This window comes from Protopterus annectens, chromosome 12.part0, assembly GCF_019279795.1.
Source record: "Protopterus annectens isolate FY-2018-M chromosome 12.part0, PAN1.0, whole genome shotgun sequence".
Taxonomy (NCBI): Eukaryota; Metazoa; Chordata; order Ceratodontiformes; family Protopteridae; genus Protopterus; species Protopterus annectens.
In genome coordinates this window covers 1,328,172,794-1,328,192,385 of record NC_056746.1, presented here as the reverse complement: position 1 = coordinate 1,328,192,385, position 19,592 = coordinate 1,328,172,794, and the positions used below count along the sequence as shown (strand labels likewise).

Here is a 19,592-nt window from a genome sequence, read left to right as displayed (position 1 = left end):
ACTCGTCAGAGTCGACGTGTTTCCTCTTACACAGTCTCTTCCTGGGTGGTTCCTCCGAAGGAGTGTCGGAGGAACCTCCAGGAAGAAGGGAACCACCAATGGGGGTAACCTCAGGCCCAGGGGCTCCGCTGTCACAAGACAGGGGGACTCCAGAAACGCCAGTCACCACGTCCAAGGAAGGGGGTGGTGGTGGAAAGGTCGAAGTGGCCAAAGAGGATTTGGCTAAGGCACTTCTCATGGCATCGAAGGCAGGACCCCCAGAATCCTGGGAAGGTGCTATCCCCGAGGCCACAACAGTAACAGGAGCCCCTGCAGCCGACACACCAAGAGAGAGGCTCGAAACCGAAAGGGTCGGATCCGAAGCCTCCCCCCCGGGGCCGACTGAGGAAGTTTGCGTACCGAACCCCGACCCAAGGGACGGAGTTGAAGTTAGAGTCGGAGCCGACTCGATAACTTCGACCGGGTCCACCCACACCGACTCCAACGGCGCCGAGGCTGTCGGAGGAGGAATGGTAGTAGAAGGATAAGGGATCGGCTCCAAAGCCAACTGGGCAGGAGTCGAGATCAATTTAGCAAAGACCGGTGACTGGAAGAGCTTCTGAAGCACCCTGTCTACGTCCGAATCGGACATCCTCGAACGAGAAGAGACCGATCGGGTCCGAGTCGACTTCTCCGCCGGCTCCGAAGAGTAGGGGACCGGCTCCGTAAAGGCTCGAGGCGCGCCGAGGGAGATTCCACCACTATTGCAATCTCCCTCGGAGCCGATGTGGACTTCGCCCGAAGTGGAAGTGTCTGAGCAGGCAATCTTCATCGGCTCCGAGTCAGTGGAGCCGATGAAGGTGACCCACCTCGATGTCGAGCTCGACTCCAAGGCCAGGGGAGTCGAGGCTGGAGGCATCGAGGCAGACCGTTCCCCTCGGCTCCGAAGTCCGTGGAGCCGACGGAGAAGCCTGCCTAGACTTTTGGCTATCGGTTCCGGCGGGCTGGTCGGAGCCGACGATTTTTTCTTCTTGCCAGAAGGGGAAGAAGAAGAGGACAAAGCTTCCTCAAAAGAAAGGGCAATGAGCCCTTTTAAAATCAATTTGTTTTTCCTCTCTTGGAGGACTCGAGAGGAAAAAGCGTGGCAAACGCTACAAAACTCCTGCAGGTGTTTAGGACCTAGACAATACACACACAGGGAATGATCATCTGTGATTGACATCTTATAGCTACATTTGACACATTTTTTGAAACCAGAGGGTCTATGTTCCTTAGACATGGTTTCGACAGTTAACAACAACTACAGACTAACAAAAAAACAATGACAACTAGGCTCTAACTCAAACGCCTAAAGTAGGGCTAGGCCCCTCTAACTTAAACGGAACCTTCCTACCCAACAAACAAACACAATTTACCACAAAAAATTATCGACTCACAAACGTACAACAACAATAGCTGTTAAAACAGCTTTTGGGTGAATTTCAGAAAAAATCTGACAGAAAAAGATTTCTAACTAGAGGTACTTAGCTCAGCCAAGTCCGAGACCACGTCTATGCTGGAAAGCGGCAAACGAGATCTGGGGAGATAGTGGTGGTGCATCCTGGGATAGGAGGTAACTCAGCCAATAAGAGACTGCGTTCTATAGTATAGCGCCGAGTCGGAGCCGAGGATCGGCTCCGAACCCATCTGTAGAGAATGTAGGCGAGATAGGATCACATTACATCTGATTATGCTACTCTGATTTAGAACAGAGAAGAATGGAATACAAAGGCAAGGATGATGATGTGGGATTTTAAAATAAAAGATTATGCTGCGCTGGGGAAAGAGGGTCAATAAGAGTTATGAGATCAGGGGCAGACTGAAGGATTAAACAAGCTGTGGAGTTAGGTCAGTGAAAGGGTTATCAGGTTTACAGCCAAGGATGTGAGGAAGAAATAAAAAGAGTAAGGTGATGTGGCTTCCTATAAAAATGGGAGGCTAGCAAGGGATCAAAAAGGAAAGAAAGTCTTTTTAAGTACATAACAGAAAGGAGCAAAGACCTGGCCAGGATCAGCATAGATGGGAGAGGAAGGGAGAGTGAGTGGGAGAGGAACAGACAGGAAGAGAGAGAGACAGATTAAGAGAGTGAAAGATTACATAAGATGGGAAAAAAAGCAGTAGCACTTAATGAAAGTTTTAATTCAGTCATCACAAAATAAAGGAAAAGGAGTGTGGCATGCTGGTGGAAGTCAAGGCTGACTTGGGAGAAAAGAACAGATATCAGGATAGAAAGAGTGAGATGAAGAGGGAACTGGCTGCCCTTAGGAAGTATAAAACACAAAGATCAGAGATTTGGGTGGAGCTGGGTTATAAACTTGACCCTTAACCATGTTTTATTTATCTGTTAATGAGGATTTAGGACTCTGGTTCAAGTGCAGCCACTGAACTTGTGTAGCTACAGGAGGTTCAGGAACGGCCTTAGGTCAACTGGTGCCCTAGGCAAAAGGGCTCCACGGTGCCCCCACCACACCAGCTGGTGCCCCCATCCTTGTCTACCTACACCAAATAAATACTGGAAAAGTGCCTCTACTAGAGCGGCGCCCTAGGCGGCCGCCTAGTTGGTCTATGCCTAAGGTCGGCTATGGGTTCAGGACAAACAGATCTTTAAAGGCAGGGTAAGACAACAAGAGATCTCCAGTCAAAAGTCTAGAAGACATTGAATAAAGGGATGGAACTTTCAATCTCGCTTGATAACTCAGGGACTTTAGGTCTGCAATTGTTTTGCTCAGGAACCTCTGGGGTTTTTCTGTTGGATATTTTATTTATTTATTTAGCTAACATTTGTTTACCGGGAAAGTCTGACTTGGAACTAAGCCAATTTTCAGTGGAGGCCCGGGGAGAAACACTCCAAACGCATGTCTTTGTAACGTGGGAGGAAACAGGAGCACCTGGAGGAAACCCACACTGACACAGGGAGGACATGTAGACTCCTCACAGAAGGCACCTCAGATGAGAATCAAACCAGAGAACCTCTTGCTGTGAGGTGACAATGCAACCGCTGCACCACTGTGCCGTCCATTTTCAGTTAGATAAACCCAGAAGGCAACATTGTACTTCATAACTGGTCTGATTAATGTTTGGTATAAGGCTGTGGGTAGCACTTTAGACCTTGAAGAGATTCTTTTGGCAATTAACTGTGCTAAAAAATTTCCATACAACCAGTGTCACATGATGGTCAAAAGAAAGGGAATCATTAAACGTTTCGAAGTCCCTGACTACATTTTTATTTTATAGGGGTGTGTTGTCTACACAGTATGAGGAGGAGTGGGGTTAATTACCAAAAATGGGAATACTGCACTTTTCTTAACATTTCATTTTAGTACTTTTACATTAAGAGTTTACTAGGGATAACTCATTAATGGAGGATATGGGTTTCAGAGGGTGACTTAATAGCCCTCAGTTTACAGACATCTGAAAACCCTGATAGCCAGAGGCCTTGGCCCTCTGCTTTATGATCTAAGAAGTAAAAGCCAAGTAATGGCCAAAAAGAAGACATCCTAGCATTGAATCCTGAGGGAATAGTGCTGGTCATTTTCATACTTTCTAAAGAGGTGTCTGTAACTTGCATTGTGCGTCTTCTGTCTTTCATCCAATTTGCTATCCATCATAACACATATGGGTCAATTTTTAAAGCATTTTGCTTGGGAAATAGTGTCAAAGGCATTGGCCAAGTCAGCACATACCATTTGTACCACATGGACACAGTCTACAGCCTCCATTTCCCTTTCAAAGAAGTTTATCAGATTCAATAGACAGGATTTACCCTTCACAAAGCCTAACTACTGGGGATCAAGCTGAATAAGATTCTTGATATCATAGTTTATGAGGACAGTTCTAATACTTTGCAAATAAGCTTTGTACGACAATGCCTGTAATTAACTGGACAAATTGTAAGGCTACCCTTACAGAGGGGCATCACAACTACAAGTTTTATCAGTATGGAAACCAGTAGCTAAACTTAGGTTGAACAGTTTAAGAAGCAAGTCTGCAAGGGCATGTTTAACACTATTAATTAAGCAACCAGGTATACTGTCAGGTCCCATGGAATAAGTATTACATAATCAAAATGTAGCAATCAAATGGCACTTATATCGAAAATGCCATTTATAGAATTCGCTCTTGTGGGGGGCTGCACACCCCCTGCTAATTATATACACCAACTCCGGGATCACACTACAGTGAGGAAAGGACAAATTTTACGATCTTCACTGTACCGTGATCTCACTATAAACAGCTCGATGAACGGCATTTTGATGTAAAGTACCATTCGATTAAATCACTTTTCGATAACGTAATATAGACCCATATTTTTGGACTTAACACTTTGAATACAAGCTCTTTAGAGATCATTACGGGATGAAAGGATTCAAGTATTTCAGGTCTTTGGACAGAAGTGTCAGGGGTGAAGCTGGCAGTGACCTGATTTGAAAAGATGCTGGCAATTTCTATCTGGTTACAAAGCTGTAGCTAGCTTTCCATGCAGTCAATGCAGTTTCTTGATCTATTGCCCCCTCAGTTCTACACTGAGTTTCAAAAAAGCAGTCCTCAGTCTGGGGGGGGGGGGGTCTTCTGGTCGAGTTGAGGAAAAAAAACAAAGCTGCTGTTTGGAAATTGCAGCAAAGCTCTTGCTACAAATATAACAAGTGGCTTGCTCAAGAGCTTCAGCCTGATCACAGATGTGGTATCAGCATTCACTTCTGAATGTCAGTCCTTTACTATCACTTTAACAAGTGGCTTGCTCAAGAGCTTCAGCCTGATCACAAATGTGGTATCAGCATTCACTTCTGAATGTCAGTCCTTTACTATCAATTGACAACACACCCCTCTCCCTCCAGCTCTTTGTGCCTCTGTTGGTCAGAGTAGGAGACACCATTTTGACTAATGACGTAGCAATGCAGGGTATTGTTTCTTAGTTTTCTACCACAGCGAAAGAATGATTTAGAATTGCCTTTGGATTCAGGGACCAGCCCTAAGGCTCCTTTTATGTATCTGATAGTGTTTTTCAGTATTTTTTCTTTTTTGGTACAATTACTTAAATATTTTCCTTGTGAAGAGGAGTTTGGATCTGCTATATAATTTAAGGCGTTTCTTTCCTTTGTTGCAGAGTTTATTTATGGCAATGGACAACCAGGGTGATTTATTTTTGGATTTCCCATGACACAAGTTTCTGGTAGGGTCTACAAGCTCTATACATTTTTCTAAATGGGTGTATAATCTCTTAGTGCTCTATAAAGGTCAGGGGTGGTGCAGTCATAAGTGAATTTTGATATGTCATCATAGAGAAGGTTGAGGTGAAGTCTCTAAATTCAGTGGTTTGCTATAGGGGCGTTTGGGAGTCTAGACAAGGAGGTCACATGTTTGCAGTCAATCTCAGAAGGAGATACCACAGAAGTAGTGCAACAGGTGGACAATGTTTTTAAAGAATCAAGTCAAGAATGTGATGTCCTTTTGTAGGTTTGTTTACTAACTCTTCAAGAATGTTTTTGCTAATAAAAATTTGTAGACTTAAGTCTAGAAATACTTCCTCACTTACTGACCACAGCAATAATGAGGAGATGGGGGGAATTTTGTGCTTACATTAACACAATGGGCAAACAACAAGAAAAACACTGGATTTAAGAACACAACAAGGACAGGGTGGGAAAATTAATCAGCCACATTTAAAGAACAATATAACGCAGCTGCAGTTAAAATGCTTCAAGTGCGATATAGATTTTACTTGTCTGGTAGAGAAATATAGAAATACTCAAAAATAAATGAATAAACAAGTAATATATACACGTGGATCTACTTCAGTAGATTGAACATATTACAAGTTTAGACCACATATGGCAGAGGCCATATGTTCGAACTTGTAATAGTTCGAACACTGAAGTAAAAAAAGAAAAAAAAAAAAAAAAATTAAACGTCTGTAGCAGGGGGGACTATGCCCCCCTGCACCCCTCCCACACCCCCTTACTAAAATATACCAACTCCGAGATCGCACTACATTGCGGAAAAGGGAAATCTTCTGATTCCGCACTGTACGGAGATCTCCATTCAGTCCGATCGAACATTTACAAGTTCGAACATACGATCTCGGCCATATGAGGTTCGAACTGGTCATATGTTCAATCTACTGAACGGGACCCATATATGTACATATACATACATACGTACACACACACACACACACATATATATATATATATATACACACATATATATATATATATATATATACATATATATGTATATATATATATACTTACAAATCTATCTTCCACCCTAACCTCTAAACTGGAAGTATGATACAATAAAATCTCCAAATTCGCCACCAAGACAAATTCCCTCTCTCATCACTGCACCTCCTTACAAACTTTAAATTGGCTTGAACTCCCTAACCAAGTAGACTACCTCCAAATAGTCTCTGCCCACAAACTTATATTCCAACCTACCAGCTGGCCCGCACTATCCAGTATTCTTCAACCATACACACCCCCCCCCCCCAGACCCCTTAGATCTTCTCACCAAAACCTTATTTCCATCCACAAACCCAACCGCCCAGCTGGTAAACTTCTACTCTCCTATTCCCTAGCTAAAAAATGGAACGCCCTGCCCTCTACTCTGAGGACATGTGACACCTACACTCCTTCAAAACACAACTCCATTGCTACCTGCAAACTCAAAGAAAATGCAACTGCACTCTTTATTCTTTGCCACCCAAGCTCTCATCTTCCTAATCTCCTGGCTAAACTTCATACCTTGCTAATTTTCCCCTTAATCCTACATTGTTAATGTAACTAATATTTTCACATCCAACCTTATGCTTTATCCCTCTCTTCCTCCAGGACAATTCTCATTTCGCATCCTAGTTGTTTAACTATGAATTACTCTAGTATTGAATGCTTTTACCAACTGTCCGTGGAATTTCCACCTATTTTGACTGTAAAACAAATATTTTTTTTCTTTGTATTTTAAGTTTATGTATTTTTTATTTGTATTTTCATTATGAAATGTAACATTGTACTGTGGAGCTTTTCTCCCTGGGCCTCCACTGAAAACGGGCTCTTGAGCCCAGTGGACCTTCCCAGTCACCAACTGGAATAAATAAATAAATAAATAAAATAAAATAAATAAATAAATATGCATATACATACGTGCGCGCGCGCACACACACACGTACATTTCTGTTACTTACAGTTGCTAAGAAGTCATCTTTTAAATATTCAAAGCAATCTGTAGTTTGGTGCACAATGCAAGAATAGAATACAACATGTTAACAGGACTGAAGCATGCATATAAAAAGAGGTGAATATATCTCTATCTTGAAAAGAAAGTAAAGAAAAGAAAATAAAACAGATGCAGGCAAGCAGAAAAAGGAAGCAGTTTTTTTTCTGTCCACATATAAGTAAACTGTACCAAAAATGCAAGTAGGCTACCTGTTGAGCTGCTGACACGAGTTAAACATGTGAAGAACAAGAAGAAATATCTGGCATAAAATTAGATCTGGACAAAATTACTCCACTGCAGCAAGACACCTGCAGTAATACTACTGCTGCAAATACTGCAAGCTGTATTACTTCCATGAAGTTACAGAAAATGAATCAGGATCAAAACAGTTAAAATGACTAAATGTTAAGTCAGATATATCCACAGGTTAAAACAGCATCACTACAGATTTCTAAATCAACAAACATAGACAAAAGCACATTATGAAACAGAGGAGCTAGAACACAGATATAAGGCAAGGCGGTACATATCCATAAGGCAAACATAAAATGATGATATTTGCAACAGATTAGAACAGCTTTGAGGTTGTTGAGAGTACTATTGGTTTTCTGGCAGATTCTTATAGTGAAAAGATTACAGGAAGCAAGAAGGAACAATGACAGCAGGCTAATAAGTATGGTTAGCAGACTGATAAGAGGAAGGCAGAAGTTACACAAGAAGTTTAAAATGTTGTTCAAATCGAAAATAAGGAAGCACGAAAAACCCAAGAGTGGGCTCTGTCAATCATGGGGAACATTACTGGTTCTAGTTTTCACTAGGACACATAACTGGACACCAGTATCACTCTGTTCACTGAGACCAGTGCCATGATCAGTGATGAAGACGACAGTCGTTGGGTAAAATCCAGTGAGGAATGCAGAGTAGATACTAAGCTGGCAGCTTAGATTTAATGAAAAAGGTGAATGGCTACTCATTTTCATTGTGGCGGTGGCGATCAAAGCAAAACTTACATACTTAGGATAAGGACAGGATGACAAAAATCCGAGGTTCACAGTCAACCCATCTATCTTAATTGTGTAATGAAATGCAATACAACACAATATTAAAAGTTAGCAGCTGATGCCAAAATGTTTCTGGAGTGTACAGTGTGCAGCTGTGATAGAGGATAAGCACTAACAGGGTCATCCATGATACAGCAGAGCATTAAAAACATAACACTTAAAATATTATATCTAAATAGTAGTCAGAATGTAAAAAATACATTCTACTGCCAAAGAATGCAAGAAGGAGCTACAATAATCACGGAGAGAGTGGAGGGGTTATGAAAAATACCAAGACAGCCTAGTATGTACACACTAGAAAAGTAAACAAGGGGAAACGGTAATAAGGTTTGTTGTTGTTGTGTCTTTCGGCTTTTCCCAGTTAGGGGTCGCCACAGTGGAACTTCGGACCGCTAATGACTGGCAGTAGGTTTTTACGTGCCGAGTTGCCAGCACTGACGCACAACCTTCCATGAAGGTACGCCCATTCACGCATGTCTCTACACAGAAGACGCTCTTGCTGAGAATCGAACCGGACGTCTTACTGTGAGGCGACAACGCTACCACAGCACCACCACCACAGTATAATATTACTGAGGACAAATGGGAGGAGTGAACTCAAAACAGGAATGACAAAAGGTGAGATGTTGCATAGTAACAGGAAGAAATATTGTCACAAATGCTGTTTTAAGAGACAGCAGTACAAGACCACAGATCTTGGATGCCTACACAGAAAAATGAAGAAAAGATCACAGAGGGGTAGGAGAATGCCACAATTGTGTGCAATGCACACAGTGAATATCTTTTTCAGTTGGTATCGCTGTATGTTCATGAAGTCTACATTAAAGGGCCATTTAGAAACTGCTGATGATGGACAAGACACTGTTTTACCATTAATACCCATGTGATGTCTGACCACAAATCTGCCACTATTTTCAGAATCCGACTACAACAGATGTGAGAGTCACATTTAAGACTTATAAAATGTATGGCAGATAAACTAAAACTATGTGACTGAATATGAAAAGCACATTTTTCAGCAGCATGAAAAGATGTAAGAATGCCTGACCTTTTGCTATGCAACATACAAAAAGTATAATAAAATTTGACAGGTAAAGCCCTGTCACCCAGATGACCGGTATTCAAATAGTGGCATGGGAGCTGGAGTGAGCAGGGTGGGAGGATTGGACTGAGCGGCATATGACCTGCTTGCCTTCTTGCAGGTAAAGCTGTCTTTCATCTCCTTTATGGTAACATGGTGGGAGCTCTGGGTGCTGAAGCTTATGGAGTCTGAGCCAGAGGGACATGCTACCACAGCACAGCCACACAAGTCATGTGGCAATCATGCAGGGAAAAGCCTGTACTCCTTCTCCAGAGAATGGCACCATTGATGTTAAAGGAAGCTGCAGAGGGAATGCTACGAGCTCCTGGGATGGGGAAGAGGAGAAAGAGACTCTGATGTCTGCCTGCATGAGGGCCCCACAGTTGGCTCTTGCCTCATGGAGAATGAATAGGCCAGTGAATGCTGTCATCCCCACAAAGAAGAGTTGGACAAGATAAGTTAAGGGTGGACTGACAGCAGGCACAAGGGTTTAAAAAATTAGTATATGAAGTTTGTAAATGCTCTTTGTTGGGAAATATTAACAATTATGTAGAAAATATGAAAATATATGACAGACATGAAATGGATAATTATTTTGCCTGTTGATTAGAGGGTCTATGACTATTCCTAAAACAAGAAGCTAAAGAGAGAAAAAGACACTTAGAAAATGTAATGAGATAGCTAGTCAAGTGAAAGAAAACAAACCTCATTAGCAGGGAAATGTGAAACTCTATACACTTAGTACACTTGATCCAGCCAAAAGGCTGCATAACAACTGCCTAACTACATCCATGGTTTCTCTATGGGAAATATATAAGTCACATAGCTGAATGAACAATACAGGAAAAGAAAAAGTGAGGAGAACTACCTTGAAACTTGTACAGTACAAACTTGTCAGTTTGTTTTCTGCACTTATTTAATTACTTGTGATGTCCTGCAGAAATGTGAAGTTAAGGGCTCAGTAATTATTTAAGCTAGGACATAGACAGGAGGAAGTTTAGTTGTAAACAAATACTTTTCTTTCTTGTAATCTTTTCATTCAAAATTATTACTTTTTTCTTTTCTATCTGCAAGTTTATATTTGCCCACATACTTAAATGAACTGATTTAAGAAACACATTTATTTATTCATTTGTAAAACACTTGTAGATAATCGTCTATTTATTTACTTATTAAGTGATAAGACTATATTTACTGCTAATCGGTGACATGCTGCTGGTATCCACGTTCAAGTCTGCTCCACTACACACTACCACTTAAGTTTACATATTTTTTTTTTTGGTTTTCATCAAGAGTGAATGCTGGAAATGAGACTGCCCTAGTTGGGTATTCTAGAGTAGTGGCAGTTTGCTACACTGGGCCAGGACAGAATACTGAACTAATGGAGAATATTATCAGGCTTCCCTGTAAATTAGTGTGCATGTGTGTGGACTTTTTTAATCAAAGTGTCATCACTGTTGGAAAGTGAGCACACTGCATCCTGGACAGAGTTGTGAGAAAGTGCTCTGTGGAGCTTGTCCAAGGACTCTTTTGAGTGGGGTGTTCAGTGTGAAGCCTATTCTTGTGTGTGGATGGCATGGTGAAGGCCTATACCCTGGACAACAGTGTGTACTCCCTGCACACTCTTGACACTAAGCTGAACTTTGCAAGTTAAGTAATTCATACGTGCATGACTTTTTTTTTTTTAAATATTTTAATCTGTTTAGTACTAGTGGTGCGACTGCAGAGACCATAACATTGGCAGCCATCAGATTTTTTAGGTTTAGATAATTTAGTATTGGCCAGCTGTGCAGACCTAAGGACTGCAGCATTTGCCCACTACTTCCACAATCCATTTTTCCTTCAACAATAACAGCATGGCAACATTAAATAATCTGCAATGTATCTGTACACATACTGTTTTTTTCTTCTAACAGTCTATATGTTAAATGCTGACAATCAGGTTGTCTACATACTGTACATTCAATGATCTGAACTCGGAGCTTTCAGCAAAATACATAAACCGATACAAAAGCAGATTTTTTTTGCGGGTGCCAAGCGTCCCACACCTCACATACTCATTACTCCATCTCTAAGGTTGCACATACACAGGAGAAAAGGCACCTGCCCCTTTCCCAAAGCTCTGCAAACTCACAGCAATAATAAACTGTGACATAAATTAATGACGGTCAGTGTTTAACTGAGCAGACAGATGTTAATACTTTCATCACCGTCAGGACAGGAGTCGTACGTAAGAAATTCACGTCAAAAGGAAACAACAATTCATGCTAAATGTAATAAATCAAGTTCAGCCTCCTAAGTCAAAGACTAAGAAGGTGTTTTGTACTACTAATACATTTTTATGTTATTTGAAAATGTAAGCTGGGCAGACTGCAAATGTATTAATGTAGGGTGCATAAATTTATTACTATGACATGGCATGGACTTTTGTAAACTATATATGGAATATTAAGAAAATTATTAAAAAAAAAAACAAAAAGGGAAGACATCAGGCTAATTCATTCTGATTTTTATGTTTTACTCTCTGATGTTTTAGAAGTTTAGCTGCAGTTTTACAATACTTTAATTGCCTTGTGACTGCAAAATAAATGTGTAAGTGACAATTATGCTGGGCCTAAAGCAGGTTATTTCCTCACAGGAGTGCCTTTTGATGGAAGCTTACCTCTGCTTTGGTATCAACTGCATCGACTTCAATGTTAACCTCTGCTTGCAGGATTTTTTGCTTGGTCTGCTCGATGGCAATACCTAGTTTGTTGATATAGGACTGCAGCTCCTCTGCAGAGTCCATGTTCAGTTCAACAAGTGCCTTGTGAAACAAATCCACCTGTCCTTCATCCAGCAGCTCCTGCAAAAGCAGACAGCAGGTAAGCAGCAGTGTCTGTAACGTCATTCAGTTCTTAAATGTCATACTGTCCGAAAATACACTCATACTCTTCTACTTAAAACGCTGCTTCTTATTAATCAGAGGAGAACTGTGTACAAAATCAAGGAAAAATATCACTGTATGAATAATAAATTGGAAAAAGAAAAAATACAAATTCTGGCCAAAAATAACAGTTGGTTGGGAAATGCATACTAGTAGTACCACATCAAATACATGAATGAAAGATTTTATGTTTTAAGTACAATAAATATTCGATTAATGGAGAACATCTCCATATTGTAAATAATTATTTAATAGTTTAGTAGTTAAAATTATTTTATTTAAAATGGTTGCACAACAGTCATACAAGAATTGCAAAAAGAATCATGAATTGTACCATGAAATTATTTCCAAGTATGTATAATGCTTGTTTTTTTGTGAATTTTGATATTGCAACCAATAAAAAGGTATTGAAGGAAAAAATAACTCTCAACTGAAAAATGCCATGATGCGTTTAGGAACTCCTATACACACCAAAGCAAAGATCCTAAACAAACTTACCAGACCTATGAGTAATACAATAAAGTACAAAATAGGCAAAGACAGTCACTGTACAGTTTTACTTTAAATTTCTTCAAAGGGAGTGCACATAGTTTTCTGCTGCTGTAAATTAAAAAAAAAGTTTATTGAAAAATAAGGTACAGAAGATGGTTTTGAGAAAATGGGGGAGAGGTCTATGATGAGAATCCAACAATTCACAAGACACAGTTCTACGATTTTGTTGGTCAACATCTCAGGGTGAATATTCATCAAACAGATGTCACCAAAAGCCTACTTACTGGTCAATCAATGAAGTCCACAAATGAACTTCTAATGCACTTCCCTGATTTTTGCCAAGTTGAAAGATAGTCACATGTGGGAGTAATTGGATCGGAAAGTTAAGACCTCGCAATACCCTCAACTATGCTTTCCAAAGATGTGGGGAAGTGAAAACCCGAAACTGTCCTTTACTATGCTTTACAAAGTTAGGGAAAAAAGCTTGTGAGTTCAATAAAGTAGCAGAAGGGCAGTGAGGCAGTCTGCATTTCAGCCATTCATACATTATAACGATATCTATAAAAGGCAATTTGGGGAATTTTTTTGACAGGAACTTTTAGCAAATATTTGCACTTAGCCCAAGCAGTAGACTAACAAAGTACAGAAATTAACAAGAAAGCAGTAACCATAGTACAACCTATAAAAAGAAGCCTTTAAATGGGGCCTTCTAAATCAATCTACCCTAAATGGCTGCCCTGAAGCAGTCAGCTTATACCTAGATGATCCTTTGTGTTTTACTCACTATAAAAAAGCCGTTTAAAATTTTATGAAAACAGCTGCAGGTGCAACATAAAGGTGAATTTATACAAATCATTCAATTCACTTCAATAACAGGGACGTGAATAAAATTAACTTAACAGCTGTTACAACCACAAACATCTACTGAAATGTTTATCTACATTTATTCTCCTTACAGCTTCTACTGTTGTTGCAGAATTCGGCTCTGAAATATTACCCATTTGTTAACCATTTCTTCACCTTAGTGGCCCCTCTATAAACACTATTACTCTTCTAACTTTGCTCACTGACTCTCATTTTTTTCCCATAATTTCGGTTTGACATCTTCATGACTCACAGTCTTGTCAAAATGGAAATGTAAAAGAGTTCTTGAATGCCCACACACTCAATGAATGGCAAGTTACTCAATACAGTGTGGCTGTTTGGTTAATATACCCCATCCATGTCTCCTGCAAACAGATGTAAAGTATGAATTCAGTACCATATCAAATCATTTCCCTTTCACTGATCAAATGTTGGTTTTAACAGTTGTACCTTAAAAGACAAACTTCCCAACCAAACAGTTTATTCTGTCTATGGTCTGAATGTACACCATGTCTACTTTCAAATGTTTTTAACTTTATCTTTTCTGTCCTTTCTTTCCTTTCCTGTAATTTGTTATAGCTTTCTTACACCACCTCCTTCTCCGTACCCTTCTGTCTCTAATGGATACAAGCAGCCTGGAAATGGTTCATCTCGCAAACCCCTTCTTACACGTACCAAGGGCACCAGAACTTGTCAGAGATTTGGGATGCATGGCTAGACTTAAAAAGGCCCTTGTAGTTGTTAGCCTGGTAAACACCTATGAACTATCACTGCCTTTTCTTTAGTTTCTTTTGAATTTATTTGTTGTCAGTGAACACTTGTCATGAATGTAACAGCAGGTGGCATCTCTTTCACAAAACTCTTGCACTAATTTTTCCAATCAGTTTAATAGTGCACACCTCAAACACTAACCCCCTTTGCCAAAGACCATATTCCTGAAGTTTGGTACCTTGTTCTCAAACAACTCAACACTCCTGTTTTAAGTGTGAATCATACTGTCTCATACAGACCTGCATTAATATATGTGTTTGGATTTGTGATATCTGCTGTCCTCACTTTGACCCTACAAGATTACTAAATGTAACAGGACTTCAACTTAAATGGATTTCAAGGCAAACTGTTGAAGGCCTTCTCCATCGATACTTGCAGGTCACTGACAAAATATTTATTCTCTGCCTGACTACAGTAGAAACACAGCCCCTACTAGTAAACACCTGATGTTCAGGTCCCTCAACAATTATGTTTATTTTCTGCTACTGTAAAGACATCATGTCATCTCCTTCCCACAAAATGATGTTCTATAATTAAATTAAAAAAAATGCATACGTCTATCTCCAGACCGCTACTAGTGCTTTTCCTGTTTTGCGCTACTGTATAAATTCCCCTGAAAGCCTCTTTAACACCTTTGCAACTACCCATACACTGCAAAATCTGGTATGGGAACATAGCAGCCATAATTGTCCATGTAAGATTTCAACACATGTAGCCAGGATTTGTGGATACGCACACCAAAGTACATCATATTCCAGAAAGTAGCCACCTTTTACCAAGATGTGTATAGTTCTGGAGTACAACTTTATCTGTAGCACTAAGTCTGTTAATTACTTCATCTACCAATTTAAAAGCAAATTTAGAAACTGTTGGAGGGACAAAATCCTGAGGGAGTGACCATAGCTACAATCATTTTACCTGGATCACAAAACAAATACTAAGACTTAAAAGTGTATGCCGTAGCCCTCCCTCCAATGGTGCAGAGGGATTACACCCTGAATGCAATTCAGACAACTTGAAATCAGTTTGTGGCACTGACACAGAAGGGACTGTGCTAGGAAGATGAAAGTGAGCAGTCAATTTCTGTTCATCCATCAATGAGGGGAGGCAGCTGTGGCTTGCCACCTGGGTGACACTTTGAGACAAATACTAGGTATTGCACCAAAGGAGAATGGGCTTGTTGAGCAAAGGCTGCTCAGTGGTGCACTGAACGAACTATGTAAAGACATGGTGTGTGTGTGTGTGTGTGTGTGTGTGTGTGGGGGCATAGTTCCTATGATAGGATAGGGTTAGGAGTTCCAAGTGTTGGGTCTGTTAGGTCCTGCAGACTGGTCCTGTCTTAATCCCCAACTTTCTCCTATCCAAGTGAGGAAAGAATCTGTCCACTATGTCACTGCATTGCTAAAATAACAAAGTCAACAAAGCTGGGTTTAATTGAATGATGAGGTTCTGCTGCCTGTCCTGAAGGGCTGCACAAGGAATCCCAAGGATTTGTTTTCTATCCCTGTAAAACAGTACTATGGAGACACCTTCCTTGCAGTTCTTTCCTCCAATAACATAGCTGCCTAACTCAAACAATCTGGTTCTTCCATACTGTAAAGACAGCAACATCCACTACACATCCACAGACAGCTGGCTCAGAGGTTTAAAAGTTGTGAGTTGTAGTTCCTGTGGTACCTGGTTTGGATCTCTCAACCCTCATTTGCCTGCTGTGTGATCTTCAGCAAGTCTCTTAACCAAACAGTGCTCCTGGGTCTCCCCTGAAAAATGACTGTGTCTAGTGGGCCTACCTAGTTAACAAATGGGTACTATTTATCTATGAACCTACATAAACAACATCAGGGCTGGGACTGGCATAATGGTTAAGATGTTTAACTCACAGATACAAGGTGCAGGTTGTGATGCTCACTACAAAAGGGAAATTGGCAAAGCTTAAAATGTACTGCAAGTGCAGCAAGTCTAGTACTTGTCTAAGAAGACATTTCCAAGGGAGCAGTGAGGTCTGTCACTGCCAAGAGGCACACATTTTAACTGCATTGTTCTCCTCTCGTTTTCCTACCACAAACAAACCAGAAAACTGTTCTAAGATTATGAAGGACATCACAGATCCTATGATCTTATACATACAGAAATAAAGAATAAATAAATCAATCAGTGCTGCAGATCACATGAGGCTGTATCTTCTCTTTAAGCTTTATTGACAAGTTGGCTAATTTTATTTGCTCGACTATCCAACACTCTTCATTAATGATATCAGACAAAAATCATTTTCAGCAGATATGGCCTGCTAGAAAAGAACAATCAACATTACATGGCAAACACTGCAGAAGCATCTGTCACTAATTTGATAGGGTACAAATTGTTTCTCATTTAGTGGAATGGTAGTTCTGAAGCAGTGTCATAAAGTGCTAAACTTTTATTAAAAGGTTCTGTGCTATTCTGGTGACTTGTTTTTTTCTTAAAAAACTGCAGCAGGCAACGCAAAACTCAGAGCTGGATGCAGCCAATGAAAACTGTGCCAACAAATAAAAGTCAGAAAACTCATTCTTGCTATGTCAATCAGAGAAAACAAAAATTAAAGCAAATGTTTAACTGTAAATGCATGACTCTAAGATGTAACAGAAATAAAAGGCAGTTTAAACATATGTCGGAATCTGTCCTGTTAAAACGCCTATACTTGCACAAAGTTAAGGCAAAGGGAAAAAGAAACCAGTCTGGTCTCTCATGAATGGGAAGTTAACAGCTGACAATCAAATATGGCAGCTTGTTGGTGAACAGAGTTGCATTTCTAAGAAAAAGTTGAATATTAAGGATCTTGCTGCAGTAATTTAATAACAAGAAAATAAAGAAGATTAAAACAGCAACATTCATAAACATGCCTTCCACTGTAAGAGGATCTTTCCACAGTGCTTCGTTAGAAGCAAACACCCAAGAGTATGTGCCATGCCGTAACAGAATAATCCTTGTACTGTACTAGTAGAGTGCTTATAATAATTTATTTTTTAACTACAGCTAAAACATTAAATCTAAGTCAAGCTAAAAAAGCTACTTTGGAAGGCTCAGATAATTTTATTTTCCAGGACTTTACTCATACCACTTCGGCCAATGGAACATAACCTCTTACCTACCCTTTAAAATCGTAAACTCCAGAATCATACTGTTAGACTGAGGATTTTCTCTTAATTCTTAGTGAGTTCACTATAGTACATTAAGGTAGAATAATAAGCCTGAAAAGATTGGCTCAGACTTGTGTTTTCATGTATGCATTCAGTTTCAGGGAAAGACAGTTCAGTAGAAAGGAAAAGACAACCTTGCTGTCTAAGCATGAGATGTGCAGAAATAACATTTCTCAAGGGAAAGCTACAGAATGTTCCTTTCTCAAGGGAAAGGTATGTGTACTTGCAATGGAATGCTAGATAAAGAAGAGACTGACACTGTGAGGCACATGCAAGACAAAGCCTGGAAACCAAGGATAAAGAAGCAAGTAAAACATTACAGAATTTTTGTGTTATTAGGAAATACTTCAGAACCGGCCAGTTGAGTCAGTTAAGGTAGTTTTTGGACTGATATGCAAAGGATCTTTGCAATACAGGCACTCAAGCCTGAGTACCGAAGTCATGTCAAATATCCAGCTATCCAAAAGGCACACAACAAGCTTAGAAAACAGATATGCACCACAGTAAGATAAGAACTCCTTTAATAAAAAGTTAGTCAAGCGCTTTTCTTCGGGATCCAGCAAATCATCATCAAATACAACAGCATTCAAATCGAACAACTTTCCAGTCAAAATGATTTGTTAAATAACTCAATCCAGAATGATTTATCATTTGAACATTTTAAGACTAATTATTCAAATGTGTTTAGTAATGTGGGCAAAGTGTGTGACGAGATTTTAATAAGTAAATGTCTTAGTTTTTTAGGGATCAGGAGAAATACAGGAAAGGATCAGTTTACCCCAACCCACCAGGTTAACATGGTTTCCGAGACCATGTAAGTCCCCGTTGGCCAGTGAGGGGAGAGGACGGTATTGCATCAGTGGAAATTATAAGCAACTCCCAGGAAAGATTGGCCCCTTTAGATTCAATACAAGTGAGAAGGTCCAAAAGGATACTGAACAGGTACCAGCGAATGGATTATGGTGCTGAACAAGTCAACAAGGATGTTTATTATCGACAAGGTGCCAAACTGACATGGAATTACAACAAACAGAATACCCAAAGGAAGTAAACACTAATGTTTTTGGAAACAATGATGTAGAGCCTGGAATCATTAATACGGTATTTAAGGACTCTAATGACTTTACAGCTTATTTCTCTGATAAAAACATTAATACACATGTAAATGTTCTTTCTAAAAGATTATCCTTTGCGCCAACTAGAAGGGCTAACTTGGTGAACACAATAATTTATTTCAAGTTGTTCACCTGTAAGTTATCTTTAGCATTATAATTTACTGCCGAAAGAGTGTGTAATGGTCTTAATTGTCTTAACAGACCTAGTTATTTTAATCCACCACCTAATCAACAGATTCTGGCATTTGCAAAAATGTGTGAACTGGACTTTAAGAATATTTTACAAGAGCCTTGTTCTGATAACTTTGTTACTTTGGTCACAGGTGATGTTACACTGATAAATGAATTAGCGACTAATAAGACAATCAGGGTAATGAAGCCTGACAAAGCTGGTGGTTTAAATATAATGAATATCAATCATTATTGTAATAGAATGAATGCTCTTCTGATGGAAAATGTATACACAGAAGTTTCTAAAAATGAAAATAATATTGGCCATAGCAAAACGGACTTGTTACTGAATTATATGCTAATGCAGGGTCGATTAAGTCAAAATGAGTTTGAATTTATGTACAATAACAAACCAAGCATTACAAGTATATTTAGCATCTCCAAGATACACAAGTGTCTATTTGATCCACCATTAAGACCAATAGTAGATGCCAAGAGATCAAAAACATTTTACATAACTAATTTTTTTGGGGATAAAATGTTAAAAGGGAGTATTTGAAAGTTACAGTATATATGTAAGGACTCTCAGCAATTTTTGGTGAGAACGATGTAGAATTACTGGTTAATGCTATTTAACGGTGGATGTCCAAAATCTATATTCTATAATTCCTCATGAAACAGGACTAGCATGGTTTGAAGACTCAT

The 19,592-nt window shown here is 39.7% G+C and overlaps 1 protein-coding gene across 1 annotated transcript in view; it reads right to left on the bottom strand.

Moving 5' to 3' along the window:
* Window positions 1-19,592, bottom strand: part of ACTR5 (actin related protein 5) — a 285,428-nt gene that overhangs the window by 219,921 nt on the left and 45,915 nt on the right. Inside the window, exon 5 of the mRNA XM_044090379.1 lies at window positions 12,035-12,217. Coding sequence (XP_043946314.1) covers window positions 12,035-12,217 — 183 coding nt within the window. The remainder of the gene's footprint in view (window positions 1-12,034; window positions 12,218-19,592) is intronic.